Genomic DNA, 16,287 nt, shown 5'->3' with positions numbered 1-16,287 from the left:
CCCGCAATTTGGTGTTTCTAGCGAGCCTATGATGATTATATCTTGCAATGAATATCTGCCTAAAACTTTCTGTCTACTTAGTCTTCAGCATCCCAAACAACTTCCCTCTTTGCCTCCGTTGTCTTTCTCTGGTCCCTCATTCCCGCCCACACACTCAGCCCAAGTGCAATCAAGCACGCTGTCGCCGTTACGTACAAACTCGAGACATAGCAGTCGCGTCCATCAAAACATTGGCGTTCGCTTGGAAGACCACCACGCCTTACCAAGGGTAAAGAAGAATGTGTTCCGGTGTCATCGTCTGAGGCGTGTGAATCGAGGTTACGACCGAACAGAAGCGAGAAAATATTCCCTCCCACTAGTGGACTGAGTGAGACATATCCCCAATTCTCCGAGAGATGTGCTAGAATAATTCACATCAGTCCCTTTTAGCATGACTCATCAGCACCTAGTCTACTACTCACTCAGCCCAAACCAGTCAATGATAATCGTAGGGGCAATGCCGAACAGACCACCGTATGCGAGCCCAAGTAGCGCAGTTGCTTTCCAAAGATGCGCAACGTCGTTGATGCTGATGGCAGACAATTGAGAGACGACAAAGAGCGTTGAAACGATGCAAAGACAGTATGCACGAGGGAGACGTAGGCGAATTCGGATCAAGTCCGCAATTAATCCTGGTGTATGAAATAAGCGAATATAGCGAAGTAGAAGGACAAAGATATGAACCAGTAAGAATACGTCCTGCGAAGTTGCAAACACTGAGAGTTGAAACCTGTGCGGCTTGCCATCGCAAAGCTTCTAACTCGTCGTAATTAGGATTCCCCTTGGCATATAATGCCTGAGATATGGAACCAACATTATTGATATCTGCAGAACTTTGAGTGAGGCGACCCAATTGACCCTGATGAGAAACACCTACACATGAGCCCGGTTCCGCTTACTAATACATGCCAAGCATCGGTCAGCAGGTATGAAAAGCAGATAAACTCAACTCACGAAGCGACATGATAACAAAAATAAGATAAAAATCTGGGGTAAGCCATAGTTGCTTCCCATAGACATTAGGCCCATCATGCACGGGCCTTGCACGACTCGCACTCCTCTTGGCACTCGACCCTCTCGATACAATCCGGTCCGACACAAGTTCCACTGCGGTCGATGATTCGGGGACATGATAGTTTGGTGCCTCGTATACGAGTTCCGTGGGATCAAGAAGGGAGGTGTGGCTGTCATTCTCATGAATAAATAGAGCGGCATCACCGCTCGGAATCGGGTGATATCCCTCGCGTCCATGAAGGCCCCCTTCGATACCGAGTGTGGTACTCGGAGGAGGTAACGGAATTTGACGGACTATCACAAGACCAAGAAGCATGGGCATGGCAGCTCCGAGGCCCAGGACAAGGAGAAGAGCAGATGTGTCGCCAGGGAATGCGATACTGGCGACTGTAGCGAAGAAAAACGCGGATAAGCCGAAACCAGACAGAACGAGACCTGTGATAGTTCCGCGCTGCATAAAAGGCCATTCCTTCAGTTTGACTTATTCATGGATGGATCAAAGTACGGAAACAAACCGAGGTTTCAGGGAAGCTCTTGGCCGTAGTGTTTACAGCAACGGCAAGGCCTGCATTTCCAGCCAACCCGGTTATGAAAGTGCAGGCAATGAGGATGACAAGATGCATGAACGATATTGCTGTTCCAGCACCATTGTCGTAGATGCCCCTTATGCCGAGATATCCTATGAGGAGGCAGGCAGAGGCACTGATAAGCGGAATACGAGGACCCCTTGTATCGACTACTCGACCCCAGGCTGGGCCGCTCAGATATACACCCACTGAATAAAGCTTAGAATTTGGTCGAGTTGATTTGAATGATTAGCGTACCATTCCCTGCGAGGCCGATAACATTCAACTGGGTGTGGGAGAGGAACAAACGTGCGCCTAATTGTGGAGCGTATGCTGCGATAGGACATCATGCCAAGGATCTTATCGACACACGTAAGTATTACTCACCAGAGTATATCTGGTCGCAGCAAAACTACTTTCAACGCCACACATATACATATCATGGAAATTTTGCGCACATAGTTTGTCCCTGAACTGAGGGATACGAGGATAGATCCTACAAGCGTCAACATCCGCGGTGCGCTGAGCAGCGCGGGGGGCTGTGCTTCCATGTTTGAAGGGAGTCACTCGACCTTATTATAGCAGCCTTGAGATTACGAAGCGTTGAATCAGCGGTGTTCCTCGAACTCACCAACGACGATGGCGACGAAAAAACGAATGTCGAAAAATAAAGTCGGAAGCAAACGTGCAGAAGATAGAAGGCTTGTTGAACTGGAGTACTTGAGAAGATTAGATAATAACCAAAGATAAACATAGCTTTCATTAATCATCGACCACAACATACCCCATGCCCGCACGAATTAATAAACGACAGCAGCGCGAGCAAGAAGAGCTTCTTGCGTTAGGAAACCAGACTGCTGCGGCCGTCGATACCGACAGCGAGGAAGAACCAGCGCCGATAGTACCATCGGGGTTTGCAGCGGTAAGTTCAACCCTGGAACGAATCTTTGTGGAGATCGTAACGATGGACCCAGCTTTCCACTGCAGAAGATGACCACGATGAACCTAACAGCGATGACGAAACATCTAAGCCCACAAAGGCAAAGAAGGCGCGCAACTACTATATATTATTATTTGAGACCGACTGACTAATTTGAACGCAGGCAAAGAAGAAGAAGAAGAAACCAGTAGCATCCGATGCACCGGCAAACCCTCAGCAGGATAAACCCGCTGAGGTACCGAAGCCCCAGCAGCCTAAATCTTCAAAGAAAGGCAAGGGAAAAGAGAAGAAGAAAGACGGTCTGGACGATCTAGACACGGCGCTCGCAGAGCTTTCCCAAAAGTGCGTCTAAAATTCTAACTGCCGCCTAATATGCTCATCAACGCAAAGATACCCAGAACTACAAAGCGTGGCTACTTCCTCATCGTCAACGACTCGAAATGCATCTCTTGTGTCCCTTCTATCTGTCTCAGTATCCAATCTCGATGCAGAAGCAGAAATGCGCAAGTTCTTTGGCGCAAAAGCCGTTATAGCTGCAAAATCGTCAGAGACTTCCTCCTCTGGCGGCTCCAAAAAACGGAGGGGCGTTGTTCCAACCCAGGCTCAGCGTTCACAACTTACACGACCACATCCATCATGGAGCATGATCAAACCACGTGAAGGACTCTCTTCTCGCCCATTAACCGACGAGGAGGTGCAACAAAAGATTACAGATAGAAGTAGCCCGGCTGCAGGAGACAAGTGGTGGACTGTTGAATATAGTAAGAGGTACAAGGGTGCCACAAAAACTTTTATGCAGGCCGTATCCTCAGCAGGTAGCGTTTTTCATCGTATACCTTCTCATAACGCTCATAGTTATCCCTGGGACCAGATCCCGAAGCGCTGCGGGGAGTTTTGCAGAAGCTCCCGTGGCATGGCGATACACTGCTGCAGCTGGCAGAGGTATATCGCCATCAAGAAGGTCAGTGGTCCGTTTTCGAACATGTTCATGTTATAAAATCAGAACAGATTACAGCCAAGCCGTGGAATACGTGGATCGGGCGCTCTTCTCATATGAACGCGCTTTCTTAGGGTCATACAGCTTCACGAATGGACTCAACCGCCTCGATTTCAACCGTGTCGAGAATCGTCCCTTCTTCCTTGCATTGCATCGACAGGTCACGTATGTCCCTCTCCCGTGCACATATCTTGGAGACTAATTTGTCACAGTGATCTCCAGCGTCGCGGATGTATCCGTACCGCGTTCGAGTTTGGGCGCCTTCTGTACTCTCTCGAACCATGGACGGATCCACACGGTGTCCTGTTCCATCTTGACTTTGTTTCCATCAAATCAGGTATGGGTCAATGGCTCTTGGACGTATACTCCGAGTTTGCTTGCGCAAAGACGGCATTCGAGGATCATTTGAATCCAAGTGCACTACCTGGATGGGCGTATGCGAGAGCCCTGGCGCTTTTTGCGAGGGAAAAAGCAGGCGGGGGGCAGGTAAATTTTCTGTTCGTACCATCAGCGGTGTATTAATCTTGAAATGGTAGAGCGTAGGCAGCAGTGCGGATGCGCTGAAGCAGGCTATGCTGGCCTTCCCAGAGGTGGTACCACTCCTGGCTGACAAGTGTGAAATTTCACTGTCTCCGGAGCTGCGCGAACACAGAGCATTCCGGATTCAAACTGACGGAATGTGCGTTAAATTGATCTGTCAGATACCCGTGTACTAACAGCGATTGAAGTGGGCTGTCACCTGCGCAAAGCATTCTCCACCTCTTATCTCATCTCTATGCTCAGCGATCCGCACCTCTATGGAAATCTGCTTCACATATGAAATGGTTCGAAAATACCGCTAATGGAATTCGATCGTCACTCAACGCTCAACGCTCCAATCCAACGCGTGAGCGGTTCCTCCAAATGTACGCCTCGACAACGCTTCGCTACTCTGTCTATCGACATATTCTCGTCCTCGAACAAAGCTTCCGGAACCTCACCCCTTTCATCCCACGCTCTGTCTTACTAGCCAAACAGCTTGCATGCGATCCGCTTCCACCACTCACAGCATCCTCTGAATATAATGATGCTTTCTTTGCAGGTGCAGAAGAGATATTCAGTGTGCGTCCTCGCCGACGGGACGCGCGTGCGTTGGAGCGACTCATCCCAGACGCAGGAATCAGGGCACAAATCGAAGCGCTGTTTAATGCGAATCCCGGGCTGGCGAGACAGTTGCCTGGTGGTGTGGTGCAGTTTGTGCAGATGATGGCAGAGATGCCAGAAGAGGCGCTCAATGATATGATGCTTGATTTTGCGATGGCTGGGGAGGGCGGTGTTGGTATGCCGGGTGAAGGGGGTATGCCGGGTGGATTGCCGATGGAGGAGGGTGATGATGATGGGTTGGACTTGGAACCGATGGCTCCGAGAGGTGCAGCAGAAACAGCGCCAGCGTTGGCGGACGAGGATCAAAGCGAGGAAGAAGATGAGAATGAGGACGAGGACGAGGACGAGGACGAGGACGAGTATATTGCTGTGAGCTGTCTTTCGATATCTGGCTTTTCCAACGAAGGTGCTGATGTGATTGTTCCAGCCCATGCCCATACGGGTTGTAAGGAATCTGTTGAATAGGTTTTGGGGTGGTGGCGCGGCTACAGCTGATGGGGATGAATCTGATAGTGATGCTGAGGAACGAGACCATGACGGAGTTGACTAGGAATATTATGTACACTTCTACGCGAGCCAAGTGTACTTTTAGCGTGCCAACTCAATTCTATGCATTGATTTCACGGATCCAGAATGTGTCTGTCATGATGACTAAGCTTTGGATTCATTCCTCCATCGAACGCTTGCTGTGTCCCGCACAACGATGGAGTCTAAACTATCATTTACTGTCCGAAAACCCCCAGCAGCCGACAACGACAGGGCCAGCGACAAATTCAAACTGTCAGCACTCCCTCGCCACCTCTCCAGTGCCGCCAGCTCCGCTTCTGGCTCCCCACTCACAGGTTCTCCTCGTACCTACAGCTCCCGCGAGGATTCCGACGATGAAGAGGAGAGCGGGATCGTGTTCGCCGATGGTGGGCCTAAAGACGAGCCAGACACCAGCGACGACGAAGACGACCGTCTCGAAGACGAGCTAATCACTTCTTTCAACAAGTTCGGTGCACAGCGGTGCGTCTCCCTCTGCTTTTTTCAACATTTCTACAGCTCACAAAAGGTGCTAGTGTGAATGGAAAAAAGAATAAGAGTAAAGCCCCTGCGGGCCCTCTTGTTATTCCTTCGAAGCCGAATCCGGATTGGCGGGAGGCAGCACGGAAACGACGTGCAGGGGCTGCACGGTTCGTACCTGATTCTGCTAAGGCAAGCACAGGTGCGGACGGGAGCGTTGGAGGACTTGGAACGCGCGACTCCATCAACTCCGGCCCTCAACTCTCAGGTATCCAGTTCGGCAACAAAGAAGCCAAAGTAGAAAGAAGTACGACGCCTACTGACGAAGAGAATAACATGATGGTAGAAGAGAGACAAAAAGAAGATATTGTAGAAGAGACGGAAGACCAAAAGGCCCTTCGTGCGCTGCTGGATGGGGGTATGGACTCGGCGCCTCAGATCGATTCTATTCCTGTTCCTCCCAGCGAAACTGAAGCCCTTCAGCAAGACGTTGTTGATCTTCCGGATGTTGCGACTATCGAGGACTATGCGCGTGTGCCCATTACTGCGTTTGGAGCTGCTATGCTTCGTGGCATGGGTTGGGTGGATGGCGGGGCTGTTACAAGCTCTGAACGAGCAAAGAAGAATGCACTGGTGGAGCCTTACCTTCCGAAATCGCGCCCTGCACTCTTAGGAATTGGTGCAAAGGAACAGGAGGTACTAGATGACGGCAGCAAGCAGAAGAAGAAACGGCGAGGGGACGAGAAGCGGTATATCCCGCTTGTGAGACAGGAAAGCAGTAGGGAAGAGAGCAGGAATGGGAGTGCGACTGTTTCGAGGAGGGCTTCGCGGTCGCCTGAGAGAAGGAGCGAAGCGAAGAGCAGTAGGAGGGACGATGATCGTGAAAGGAGGAGTGATAGAAGGAGGGATGATGACTACGACAAGTCTAGGAGAGAAGGTGATCGCGATGGGCGACGAGAACGCGACCGTGACGATCGAGGAGACCGAGATGGCAGGAGGAGAAGAGATGATAGTAGAAGGGACAGCGACAGGGACTTGGACCGAAGGGACCGAGATCGTGATGTCGACAAACGTCGTGACAGAGTCCGAGACTACGATGACCGTGATCGACGCAAAGACGGGGACAGCAAACGGGGAGGACGGGACAGGCAAGATTAATCATGGTACCATCACACCTTTCTGTCGTAGGTCTATGCTACATCCATGTATTGTATTCTCTCACTGTACGCTGATGGACGTTTGCTGGATGACATTCCTTAGTTTGTTTGGCTGATGGGCTTAAGCGTCGGATGGTGAAGAAGGTCATCAGGCAAGATGTCAAGACTATCATGAATTCGGCACAGTCTGGCAGGAAGGAACCATGCAAGTGCGTGTTGCTGCTGACTCGACTCAACAGATTTGACAATTAAGCTTTAAGGCTTGGGATGACTATATTCGAGATGCGATCTCGATGAGATTGACCTCGGTGTGTCGTGGTAGCCAGATCATTTTATTCGCCGAGTGCTTTTGACGTTCAGATCGATCTAGATTGATTCATGTCATCAAATATACTATATATGACGTCAAGGATGCCAACACAAGTACTACACTCGAACATAGGCCTATCATTAATTATTATAGCTCGTGCCATGTTAGCGCTTCAGGAATAGATCTGTGCGCGTGATATGCATTATATGTTGGGATCTTTTTGTACGGGAAAAATGCTGTCGGATGGAGTATCACGCATACCAATCTTGGTCCAGACCGTCGTGTAAACCAAATGGCGTGAGTCAGAATGCTGCCAGGATGTTGGACATCAAAGAGCTGGCAGAACTCGAAGGCCCAGAGGTTAACGGTGTGGTCATGAGTAGCGCTTGCGAGGAGAGCACGATGGGATGACAGTGCTAGACCTATAACAAGGTTCGTGTGGCTTTCCAACCCTCTTCAGCATCGAGGCATTAAACTCATAAATTGTCTTGAGGTCGTAATCAGATGTGTGATTGCACCGACATTGAAGTTATGATGGCAGCTCCGTTGCTTGCCACATCACTGCATGAGCAAGCTTGAGGCTACTCGGCCTATCAATATGACATCATAGCCTGGGATACACAGTTGTGATACACAAAGCAGGTTGAGGCTGTGAAGAAGCACAAAAAGGCCCGGTACACGCACCTTTCAAATTTAGACCAAGACACCCACAACCTCTCCAGCAAGTTGTGCTCAACACCGTCCACCTCGAGCAGCATGGCAGAGGCAGAAAAGCCCCCCATTCGAATCACCACGACTACTCAAACATTTAAAGGTCATAGAGATAGTATCTTTGGAGTTGCAGCCTTCCCCGATAGACCCCGTATGGTGACAGCCTCGTACGACAAGAAGCTTCGTCTGTGGGACTTGGAAACCGGTGTTGCATTGAAGATAATAGAAGGGAATCGCTCCGGCATACGAGAACTTGCAGTATCAAAAGATGGGGAATGGATCGCAAGTGGTAATAATGATGGAGAGGTCATAGTCTGGAACAAAGATGGCGAATCCCTCACACAGCCTATCAAAGTCCACTCCAAAGCGATAGGGTCGCTTGATTTCTCCCCAGACAGCACATTCCTAGCGAGTGGCTCATGGGACACCACAGTGGAGCTCTGGAACACGAAAACATGGTTGGTGGAAGGAGATCCAATCAATTGTGGGTCTGATGTCCGCTGTGCTCGGTATTCGCCGTCTGGTGAATATCTTGCCATCGCAACCCAGAATGATATTCAAATATGGAATCCACAGAAGAGAGAACGCGTCGCGAAGTTCCAGGGTCACCACTCTGCGTTCAATGGACCATGGAATACTACACTTGCATGGACGCCCGATGGCAAACAGCTTGTCTCAGCTGGTTCTGCGAGTGATCCCACCATACGGATCTGGGATTCATCGACTTGGCAGCAGGTCGGTGAACCTTGCAAGGGCCATACTAACTTTGTCTTCATGATTGCCTTGAACCCTACCGGCACCCTTCTCGCGTCTGCATCTAGAGACAACCAGGTTCGCCTTTGGCGGCTTTCGGATCGACGAACTATCGCCATATTCAAGCACTCTGATGAGGTGTATTGTGTCGCCTTCTCCAAGGATGGCAAGTACATCCTGAGTGGAGGAAAAGATGCGATAATCTCAAAGTGGGCAGTACCTTTGGTGGAGGACATTCTTGAGGACCAGGCATCAGATGTGAGATTCTGTTCATTTTCCGTCCCTTCTTTATCTCATTTTCTACAAGGATGCCGCATCACGGAAAGACACTTTGGAGGAACAAGTAGCAGATAATGTGAGTTCCCATTCTTTGCTCGTCTCATTGCCTGTTGATCCTCAATCTTAATCCCAAGGCTCAACAGTCTGATTGCGAGGCTTGTTTCTGGCCTTCGTTCTTACCACGCAATCTAACCATGCGTGATTCAGATCCTCGCCATCAACACGACAGCACGCAATGCATGCGTAACTGGGGACTTGCCTACTGCTGACCGGCTACTTACCCAAGAGATCAACGATGATGCCAACGACTACAATTCTTACGCGAATCGCTCGTTTGTCAAGGCAAGAAATTCAGACTGGGATCGCGCACTTTATGATGCACTAAAAGTGAGTCGCACCGTTCCGTCGTGACCTTTTCGACGCAGACCAATCTATATGGTGATATAGAGCATCAGCATTCAACCATCCTTGATGGGCTGTATCTCCAAGGGCATCGCCCTCTGTGGAAAACGACAGTTTGAAGATGCGATGAAAGCGTTTGATATCGCGTTCATGTACGTGGACGCAGACTTGAATAAAACTCGTCTTCTACTTTTGATCAAGGTATGTTGATTGTGTCTCACGTACTCGCTACTTACACAACAGCTGTCAGGCCATTGTGATTTTCAATGCAAATCAACGTGACGAGGCAATTATGCGGGTTCAAGAGCTAGCCATTACGCGTCCCAATCCAAATTCTCTTGCCTGTGGCATCGTGGAGGTGAGTGCTCCTGACACAGTCAACTCCAGATTCGTGCGTCGATGCTGATTTTGCGAATCTCGCACTTCAGGCTTATCTACATGTCCAATTGGGAATGAGTGCATTAGATGGCGCACGTCACAACGAAGCGGCTGACCACTTCACTGCTGCCGTCAACATTATCGATTTCTCATCTATGTCGGCCATCCATTTTAGATATGACATCTTCGTGGTGGTAGGTTGATTGCAATGCAACTCAACATTTTTTCACGCCCGATTGTACTTTCTCTAGTTATTCGGGTGGGACCTCAAGTCCTTGTGGCAAACTGCACATCAGAATCAGTGCAATGTGCTCCTTCGGGCAGGTAGACTTCCAGAAGCCATCGAAGCATATCGGTACATGATGGATAGGGCCGATGAGGCTACGAAAGCACGCTGCATTGATTGGTCCACTGGCAAGTCTTCGTGATTTCAATCGGATATAATTCTCAACCTCATGCCACTTAGCTTTCAAACAAGATTGCAGCATGCTCTATCCTACTAGCGGAGCAACTGGCCTTGCTGCCGTTGGAGATGATGCCCTCGCTGCGGGTGATTACGACAGGGCTATCGAGCTTTACTCTGCAGCAATCCACCTTGATTTGGCAACCGGTACAATCTTTGCAAACCGCAGTAAAGCAAGGTTGGGAAAAATGCTATGGGACGATGCACTCCTTGACGCGGAAAAGGTGTGATGACAGCTACTGTTTCGTATTCGACGCTCATCTTCATGATGCGCAGGTCATCGAACTCAACCCCTCATCTTACTTTGGATATCAGTTGAAGCATGAGGTACTTCATGGCGCACATCGATACGACGAAGCCATCGAGGCGTTCAAAATCATGCTCTCCAAGTTGGAAGATGCTCCCGACACGGAAGCGACAAGTACGTCCCAAATAGCACATCCATCAAACATGGTTGACTCCTTGTCCAGACTTGCGTCGACAGTATGCTAGTCCATCCGAAGCAGAAGGTGCTATCGAACACAGGATTAAAGCTCAGCTCGAAGACGCCCCGCATCGTCTAATCAACACCTCCACTGGGCGCTTGTGCAATCGCGAGGTACAGATCAATGCCTTCAGAATGAGCGCAGAGTACAAAGAACTTTTGTCATCCACAATGAAACATGCAGACCTTCAAATGGAGCGCATTCGAGACGTGGTGGCGATGTATTTCCGTTATGTCATGCTATCGCATAGGTGGGAAGGGGCGGAGCCATCGCTGCATGACATCCAGAACAAGGTGGTGTACGACTTGGATCCAGTCGGCGGGATCCCAAAGTTGCAGTCATTCTGTAAAACTGCTCGTGATATGGGGTATCGCTGGACATGGATCGATACCTGTTGCATCGACCAGACCAACAATGTTGAGGTCCAACAATCGGTCAACTCCATGTTTATCTGGTATCGCCACTCGGCACTTACCATCATCTACCTGTCGGATGTTCCGCCTTCGTCACAGCCTGGGGCACTCGCAAGTAGCGCTTGGAATACACGAGGATGGACAGTTCAAGAATTCTTGGCTCCAAAATTTGTTCTGTTTTATCAGAAGGATTGGTCACTATATCTCGATGATCGTTCTCCCAACCATAAGGATTCCCTTGCGATCATGCAGGAGATGGGACGTGCGACGGGTATAGATGCACGGTCCCTTGTTGCCTTCCGTCCAGGGATGAGAGACGCCCGGGTGAAACTCCAATGGGTGTCGGCGCGTGTCACCACGTGGCAGGAAGACATCGCATACTCATTGTTTGGTATCTTCGGCGTCAACCTACCTGTCATTTATGGAGAGAAAAGGCAAAAGGCGCTTGGGAGGCTTTTACAGGAGGTAGTAGCTCAGTCGGGCGACATCAGTGCCCTGGACTGGGTGGGGCAATCATCCGAATTCAATAGCTGTCTGCCGGCCGACATCACTTCATACAAAGCTCCACCATACACCCTGCCATCTCTATCAGAAGATGACATTCAAGCGTCCATCTCGTCGCCCCGAGATGTCGCGGGTGTGGATTTCGCAATGTCAATTTACACCCTACTTGACGACCTGAAAGCGCCTCGTTTCGCAAACTGCAGGCTGCATCTGCCTTGCATCGCATTCCGCGTCACAGCAGTCAAACGGAGTCGCGCTCAGGACCAGGAGATATATGAAGTCAAGGCCGACGGGCTTCGTGATCTGCTGATCACCACGAAGGATAAGTTGACTCAGTTCTTATCAGCACGACCCACTATGCAGACGTTCTTGCTTGTTCGTCCGTGGAATCGGTATCTCCTGGAGCTTCCTGACTTTGCGGAGCCGTCTGGCTTGGCAGAGCTGCTTGACGTTGATAACGACATGCAGAGCGAAGAAGATTATTGGTCTGCGCCCGGGTCTCCGTTACAGAACTCCTTTGATGGGTTCTCCGAAGCACAGGATTCGGTTGATCCGGAACTGAGTGATCGAGCTTTACGGTTGACTGCTCGCCTTGAACAGCCTTTTGGAGCATTTTTGCTAGCGCAGCAGCGTGGCGGAGAATACAAGAGGATCGCGTCAGATCATGATATCACTGCGCAAGTTAAAGACCTTTCTTCTATTCTGGACATGATCAAGACGCTAGAGATATTGTAACGGCATATCTGATGTATGAGACGAGCAATGCCCACGGAATGTCCTCGTCTTCTCTAGCCATGAGCTGCCATGTGGCTAACGGTTGGGAATTGGATGGATGAGGAACATAATCTTCACGAATCAAGTTATCATCGGCATCATGGTGTACAAATGGATGTGAGACCTGGACTACAGTGTGAAAATGAACGAGGCATCCCAGTTGACCCAAGGCATGACAAACATAAAAAATGGGCGGCAATGACGAGCGGTTTATAAGTGGGCTTTGAAGGTTGTAGGACCACTAGCGGTAGCAGATGATTTGTTGGTGTGTAGTCAAGACTGAAAAATATGTAAGTTGGAAATATGATGGCAGCCGTTGACGTTGGCGGATCTGTGTGTGAACGTCCGTGAATACTGGCGCCCAGTGAGGGAGATCAGCTAGGAGGTAGGGGCAATATAGCAGGGAACTGCAAAGAGACCGTCGAGTCGAGTGAGAAGGAAGTAAGAGAAGAACGTATATCCAAGGGATCACAAATGTCAGAAAGAAGCTGTGTCCGTGCGAGAGGAGGGAGGAAGGAGTTTGCAAAGGTAGCGGGAGAAAGTACATTGACAGGCGAGATCACTGACTTACGAGTCCGACGCGGCACAGCAGGAGGTGTTAGCATCGGACTGAAATAATAACACAGCAGGGAAATGGAAGCTACCCAGAGGGTAGGACACTAGAAACTCAGACGGTTCGACGGAACGTGGATGAGAGTTAGATTCGACGTGACGGTAATAGGTATATAGTACGAGCCCAAAGACAGATCGGCGTGTCGGATGTCCAATCAGCGAGTAGCATATACTCACATGCGTAGGACCGAGTCCTCCTGAGTCCCATTTCTTTGCTTCAACTATTATTTATTCACAATTCACAATGACTCGGCAGAAAGGCAACTCATCAAAAGATTCGACTCAAGAAACCCACCCATCCAGTCAAGCAACAGCTTCTGGAAGCTCGGTATGTGGTTATGAGGATCACTTGGTTCACTCCACTCTAAACTTGAGCTTGAACACTGACATTGACATATTCTTGGTCTAGCATCGACCCCGTGGCAGAATCTGTGTGTTTCTGAAGAAGCTTAAGGAGGATGCGAAAAAGTTAAGGATGGTGAGTCCCCGAACATGCGTAATGAGCATCTGGAACACGACTAAGATTGCAACAAGCGCTCGAAAGATTCCCACAGTCTTAGCCCTGCTCCACCAAGTGATGAACGTTTATCAACCCCGAATATCGAGGCAAGTTCTCATACTTGCCTTTTACTCTCTGTGCTCTCTCTAAATTTTGGTGATCGCGCAGGTTCAGGTTGCTCCCTCTGGTGCAAAAGTGGAGGCTGATATCCAATCGCTACCTCAGCATGCACAAGATGCTACAGAGCACATATATTTGCTTTTGAGACCTGCGGTAACTGCGGCGTCTGCTGTCAAGAATGCACAAGAGGATCTCGATATTGCAAACAATTTTCCGGACACATATCTCCAACCCCTCAAAACATTTGACGCTGTTATCGAAAAGCTCGCGGATGTATGGGCCCCCTTCTCAATCAGAACCGAACTAATTTTGTTCCACAGGTACATCCATATGCAAAGATGGCACTGGGCGTGTTGTCTCGTGCGGCTAAAGTATGGTTTCTTTTTGTCTCTTCGTATCTTACATCGCTCAGTGATCATTCGTGCAGATCTCAAGCAGATCGCGACGCAGCGGTACTCGAACTTCTCCAGAAGTTGTCTCAAGTTTACTACTTTATAGCACAAGATCAGATGCTTGGACGAATCTCTTCGATGCGCATCACCCTTGGACAGATATCCCGGCAGACCCTTGAGTGCGCTCAATTTATCAAATATCATTCAGAAATCAAGAGCTTTTGTGAGTTAACAGGCTGTCGCGCTTTGCACCGTCTTAAGTTTCTGCCGTTATAACAGGGAATAGACTCGGAAAGAACATCGTCTCAGAAACGACTGATGCGATCCAACAGTACAGTGACGTGTTAGATGCACTCATGCAAAACCTCCGGGACCAAGTGGCTCGCAATGTCTCTATACACATCCACCATACGGGTAAGCGTTCGGACGTGCTTGTTTTTTGACATATAATCATACCTTTTCAGGAGAAATACACCACCTCAACTGCATGATCTATGCAGAGGACGCGGGACTGGATCCCAGGAAAGAATGCCTTGAAGGGATGCGTACAGAAATCCTTTCCCAGATCATGGATTGGGTCAACAGCACTGGGGACCACGTTCCACGCGTGCTGTGGCTATCTGGCCCCGCAGGCAAGGGGAAATCAGCTATCGCCCACACCATTGCTAAATGGGTCCATAATGTGGGAGGGCTTGTTTCATGCTACTGTTTTGACCGCCTGCGAGAAGCAGACCGTCGCCATGAAAAGATCTTTTACACAATCACGTGCCACCTGGCTGACCGTGATCGGGAGATGATGCGGGCATTAGCAGATGAGTTCAGAACGCGAACTTCAATTTGCGCAATAATGCAGCGGATATCACCGAGCAGTGGCAGGATCTTATCATTGAACCACTGAGAAAGACATCTGGGTTAACTATTGGACCCATTGTGATCATAATTGATGCACTGGACGAGAGCGGTGGAGCAGAGATACGGAAAGACCTCCTACATATTCTGGCTGGCAAACATCACAACCCCACCGTTCCCAAAATCACAGACCTCCCAGACAACATCTGCTTCATTGTCACCTCTCGTCCGCTCCGTGACATCAACGACAAGTTTCATGGTGTTGGGCATATTGGACAGATATTGATGGATGATATTCCAACAGCACTCACGGAGCGTGACATCTGTGCTTACGTATCCAATGAGTTGAAGGGATTGGATTTTCAGTACAGAGAGTCTGCAGTCCTCACTGAGAAAGCCGATGGACTTTTTGAGTGGGCGGCACTCGCCTGCAGATACATCAGAGGGCAATATTTTGGGCTATCTCGGATCGAGTGCTACAACGATGTAGTGTCACATGATCCGGCCAGGAGAACCACCAGATGTATCACCTCATTTTAACAGATATCATGCCCATTGATACAGTCACCCCTGTCCAACTGCGTTTGACTGTGCTAGCGAGATTTCGCTCAGTGATGGGACAAATACTATGTGCAGCTGAGCCCCTTCCTTTAGCCTCCCTGAACGCCATGAGGCGCCATTATCCAACGCGAGAGGACAGATTTGACGTGGAGCCTGTAGTAAAACACATGGGTTCCCTCCTCAGCGGTACCTCCAACCCAGTTTCCCCAATCCGACCCCTTCACCCATCCTTGCGCGATTTCTTGACGGACAAATCATCCAGCGGAGAGTTTTTCGTCGACATGTCGGAGGCACAATGCGATGTTGCATTCGCATCACTTCGAGTGATGGAACACCAGCCGATCCTGTCATTATAATGCATTAATACACGGTAGTTACAAGACTCTTGTATTGCATTAACGATGATGGATAGTGTACTGTGTAATGCATTCATTACCTGCACGCTTTTAGGCGTGCTCAATTCTTAAGTTGTCATGGTCAAGAGTTGTCAGCTCTTTGTTTGTACCATTAATTTCGGTTCCCAGAAAGGGTTAGAACCCGGTACTTCCAAACATTTTCTCCGTTGATTATATGGGCCGCGCGAGCCAGGGCCAGATAGCATGCTCAAGCTCGCGAGTACTTGAAGTCCGAGTCAGCGCTGAGAAATGCAGCAGTGCAATGACTGTGGTCATGATTGTCATCATCGGCGAAAACGAAGTGCTCAAGTTCAAGGCGAGTGCGTTGTGACATACCCAACATAGAAGATGAGAAAGGACAGTTAAGAGCTCACGAAACTCCCGTTTTTGCTGCATAATGAGCACGCTGGTACTACGATATGAGAACTGTTACGATATTGTTTAGTAAACGCGGTGGCTGCGGTGCCCAAATGGAGCCTAACCCGGTCGGCTAAATTGTTTGGCTCTAAGGCACGGTGGGACTTGA

General features: G+C 49.4%; 4 protein-coding genes across 4 annotated transcripts; 3 read left to right on the top strand and 1 right to left on the bottom strand.

Moving 5' to 3' along the window:
• Nucleotides 1-7: 7 nt before the first annotated feature.
• On the bottom strand, nt 8-2,332 carry F5147DRAFT_724968 (major facilitator superfamily domain-containing protein). Its single transcript, XM_041439090.1, has 10 exons — nt 2,251-2,332; nt 2,078-2,191; nt 2,007-2,016; nt 1,878-1,952; nt 1,569-1,828; nt 994-1,504; nt 917-937; nt 724-864; nt 462-671; nt 8-400 (listed from the first exon to the last, which is right to left on the bottom strand). The coding sequence occupies exons 2-10, from the start codon at nt 2,168-2,170 to the stop codon at nt 78-80; spliced, it is 1,644 nt and encodes a 547-aa protein (XP_041286149.1). The 5' UTR covers nt 2,171-2,191; nt 2,251-2,332; the 3' UTR covers nt 8-77.
• Nucleotides 2,333-5,324, top strand: F5147DRAFT_643542 (transcriptional repressor TCF25-domain-containing protein). Its single transcript, XM_041433124.1, has 10 exons — nt 2,333-2,541; nt 2,594-2,668; nt 2,723-2,901; nt 2,950-3,374; nt 3,431-3,520; nt 3,568-3,721; nt 3,769-4,042; nt 4,093-4,235; nt 4,285-5,068; nt 5,127-5,324. The coding sequence occupies exons 1-10, from the start codon at nt 2,407-2,409 to the stop codon at nt 5,247-5,249; spliced, it is 2,382 nt and encodes a 793-aa protein (XP_041286148.1). The 5' UTR covers nt 2,333-2,406; the 3' UTR covers nt 5,250-5,324.
• A 55-nt stretch (nt 5,325-5,379) lies between these two features.
• F5147DRAFT_643540 (DExH-box splicing factor binding site-domain-containing protein) lies at nt 5,380-6,972 on the top strand. Its single transcript, XM_041433123.1, has 2 exons — nt 5,380-5,707; nt 5,761-6,972. The coding sequence occupies exons 1-2, from the start codon at nt 5,403-5,405 to the stop codon at nt 6,860-6,862; spliced, it is 1,407 nt and encodes a 468-aa protein (XP_041286147.1). The 5' UTR covers nt 5,380-5,402; the 3' UTR covers nt 6,863-6,972.
• Nucleotides 6,973-13,516: 6,544 nt separating this feature from the next.
• Nucleotides 13,517-14,961, top strand: F5147DRAFT_724950 (uncharacterized protein). The gene is made up of 6 exons (XM_041439089.1): nt 13,517-13,551; nt 13,613-13,837; nt 13,885-13,935; nt 13,992-14,179; nt 14,236-14,370; nt 14,421-14,961. The coding sequence occupies exons 2-6, from the start codon at nt 13,743-13,745 to the stop codon at nt 14,852-14,854; spliced, it is 903 nt and encodes a 300-aa protein (XP_041286146.1). The 5' UTR covers nt 13,517-13,551; nt 13,613-13,742; the 3' UTR covers nt 14,855-14,961.
• Nucleotides 14,962-16,287: the final 1,326 nt, after the last annotated feature.

Source organism: Suillus discolor (genome assembly GCF_016758755.1).
Source record: "Suillus discolor strain FC423 chromosome Unknown F5147scaffold_105, whole genome shotgun sequence".
In the NCBI taxonomy this organism is placed as follows: Eukaryota; Fungi; Basidiomycota; class Agaricomycetes; order Boletales; family Suillaceae; genus Suillus; species Suillus discolor.
The sequence above is the reverse complement of the archived record's forward strand: the minus strand, read 5'-3'. Positions and strand labels throughout refer to the sequence as shown.

What these genes read in the sequence shown, in the direction of transcription:
- F5147DRAFT_724968 (XM_041439090.1), bottom strand. Translation starts at nt 2,170, where the DNA reads ATGGAAGCACAGCCCCCCGCGCTGCTCAGCGCACCGCGGATGTTGACG. An exon ending in TATCGGCCTCGCAGGGAATG is followed by an intron (nt 1,829 to 1,877) that starts GTACGCTAATCA and finishes AGCTTTATTCAG; the next exon opens with TGGGTGTATATCTGAGCGGC. An exon ending in AGAGCTTCCCTGAAACCTCG is followed by an intron (nt 1,505 to 1,568) that starts GTTTGTTTCCGT and finishes CCTTTTATGCAG; the next exon opens with CGCGGAACTATCACAGGTCT.
- F5147DRAFT_643542 (XM_041433124.1), top strand. Translation starts at nt 2,407, where the DNA reads ATGCCCGCACGAATTAATAAACGACAGCAGCGCGAGCAAGAAGAGCTT. An exon ending in GGTATATCGCCATCAAGAAG is followed by an intron (nt 3,521 to 3,567) that starts GTCAGTGGTCCG and finishes AAATCAGAACAG; the next exon opens with ATTACAGCCAAGCCGTGGAA. An exon ending in AAAAAGCAGGCGGGGGGCAG is followed by an intron (nt 4,043 to 4,092) that starts GTAAATTTTCTG and finishes TTGAAATGGTAG; the next exon opens with AGCGTAGGCAGCAGTGCGGA.
- F5147DRAFT_643540 (XM_041433123.1), top strand. Translation starts at nt 5,403, where the DNA reads ATGGAGTCTAAACTATCATTTACTGTCCGAAAACCCCCAGCAGCCGAC. An exon ending in AACAAGTTCGGTGCACAGCG is followed by an intron (nt 5,708 to 5,760) that starts GTGCGTCTCCCT and finishes AAAAGGTGCTAG; the next exon opens with TGTGAATGGAAAAAAGAATA.
- F5147DRAFT_724950 (XM_041439089.1), top strand. Translation starts at nt 13,743, where the DNA reads ATGCACAAGAGGATCTCGATATTGCAAACAATTTTCCGGACACATATC. An exon ending in TTATCGAAAAGCTCGCGGAT is followed by an intron (nt 13,838 to 13,884) that starts GTATGGGCCCCC and finishes TTTGTTCCACAG; the next exon opens with GTACATCCATATGCAAAGAT. An exon ending in TATACACATCCACCATACGG is followed by an intron (nt 14,371 to 14,420) that starts GTAAGCGTTCGG and finishes ATACCTTTTCAG; the next exon opens with GAGAAATACACCACCTCAAC.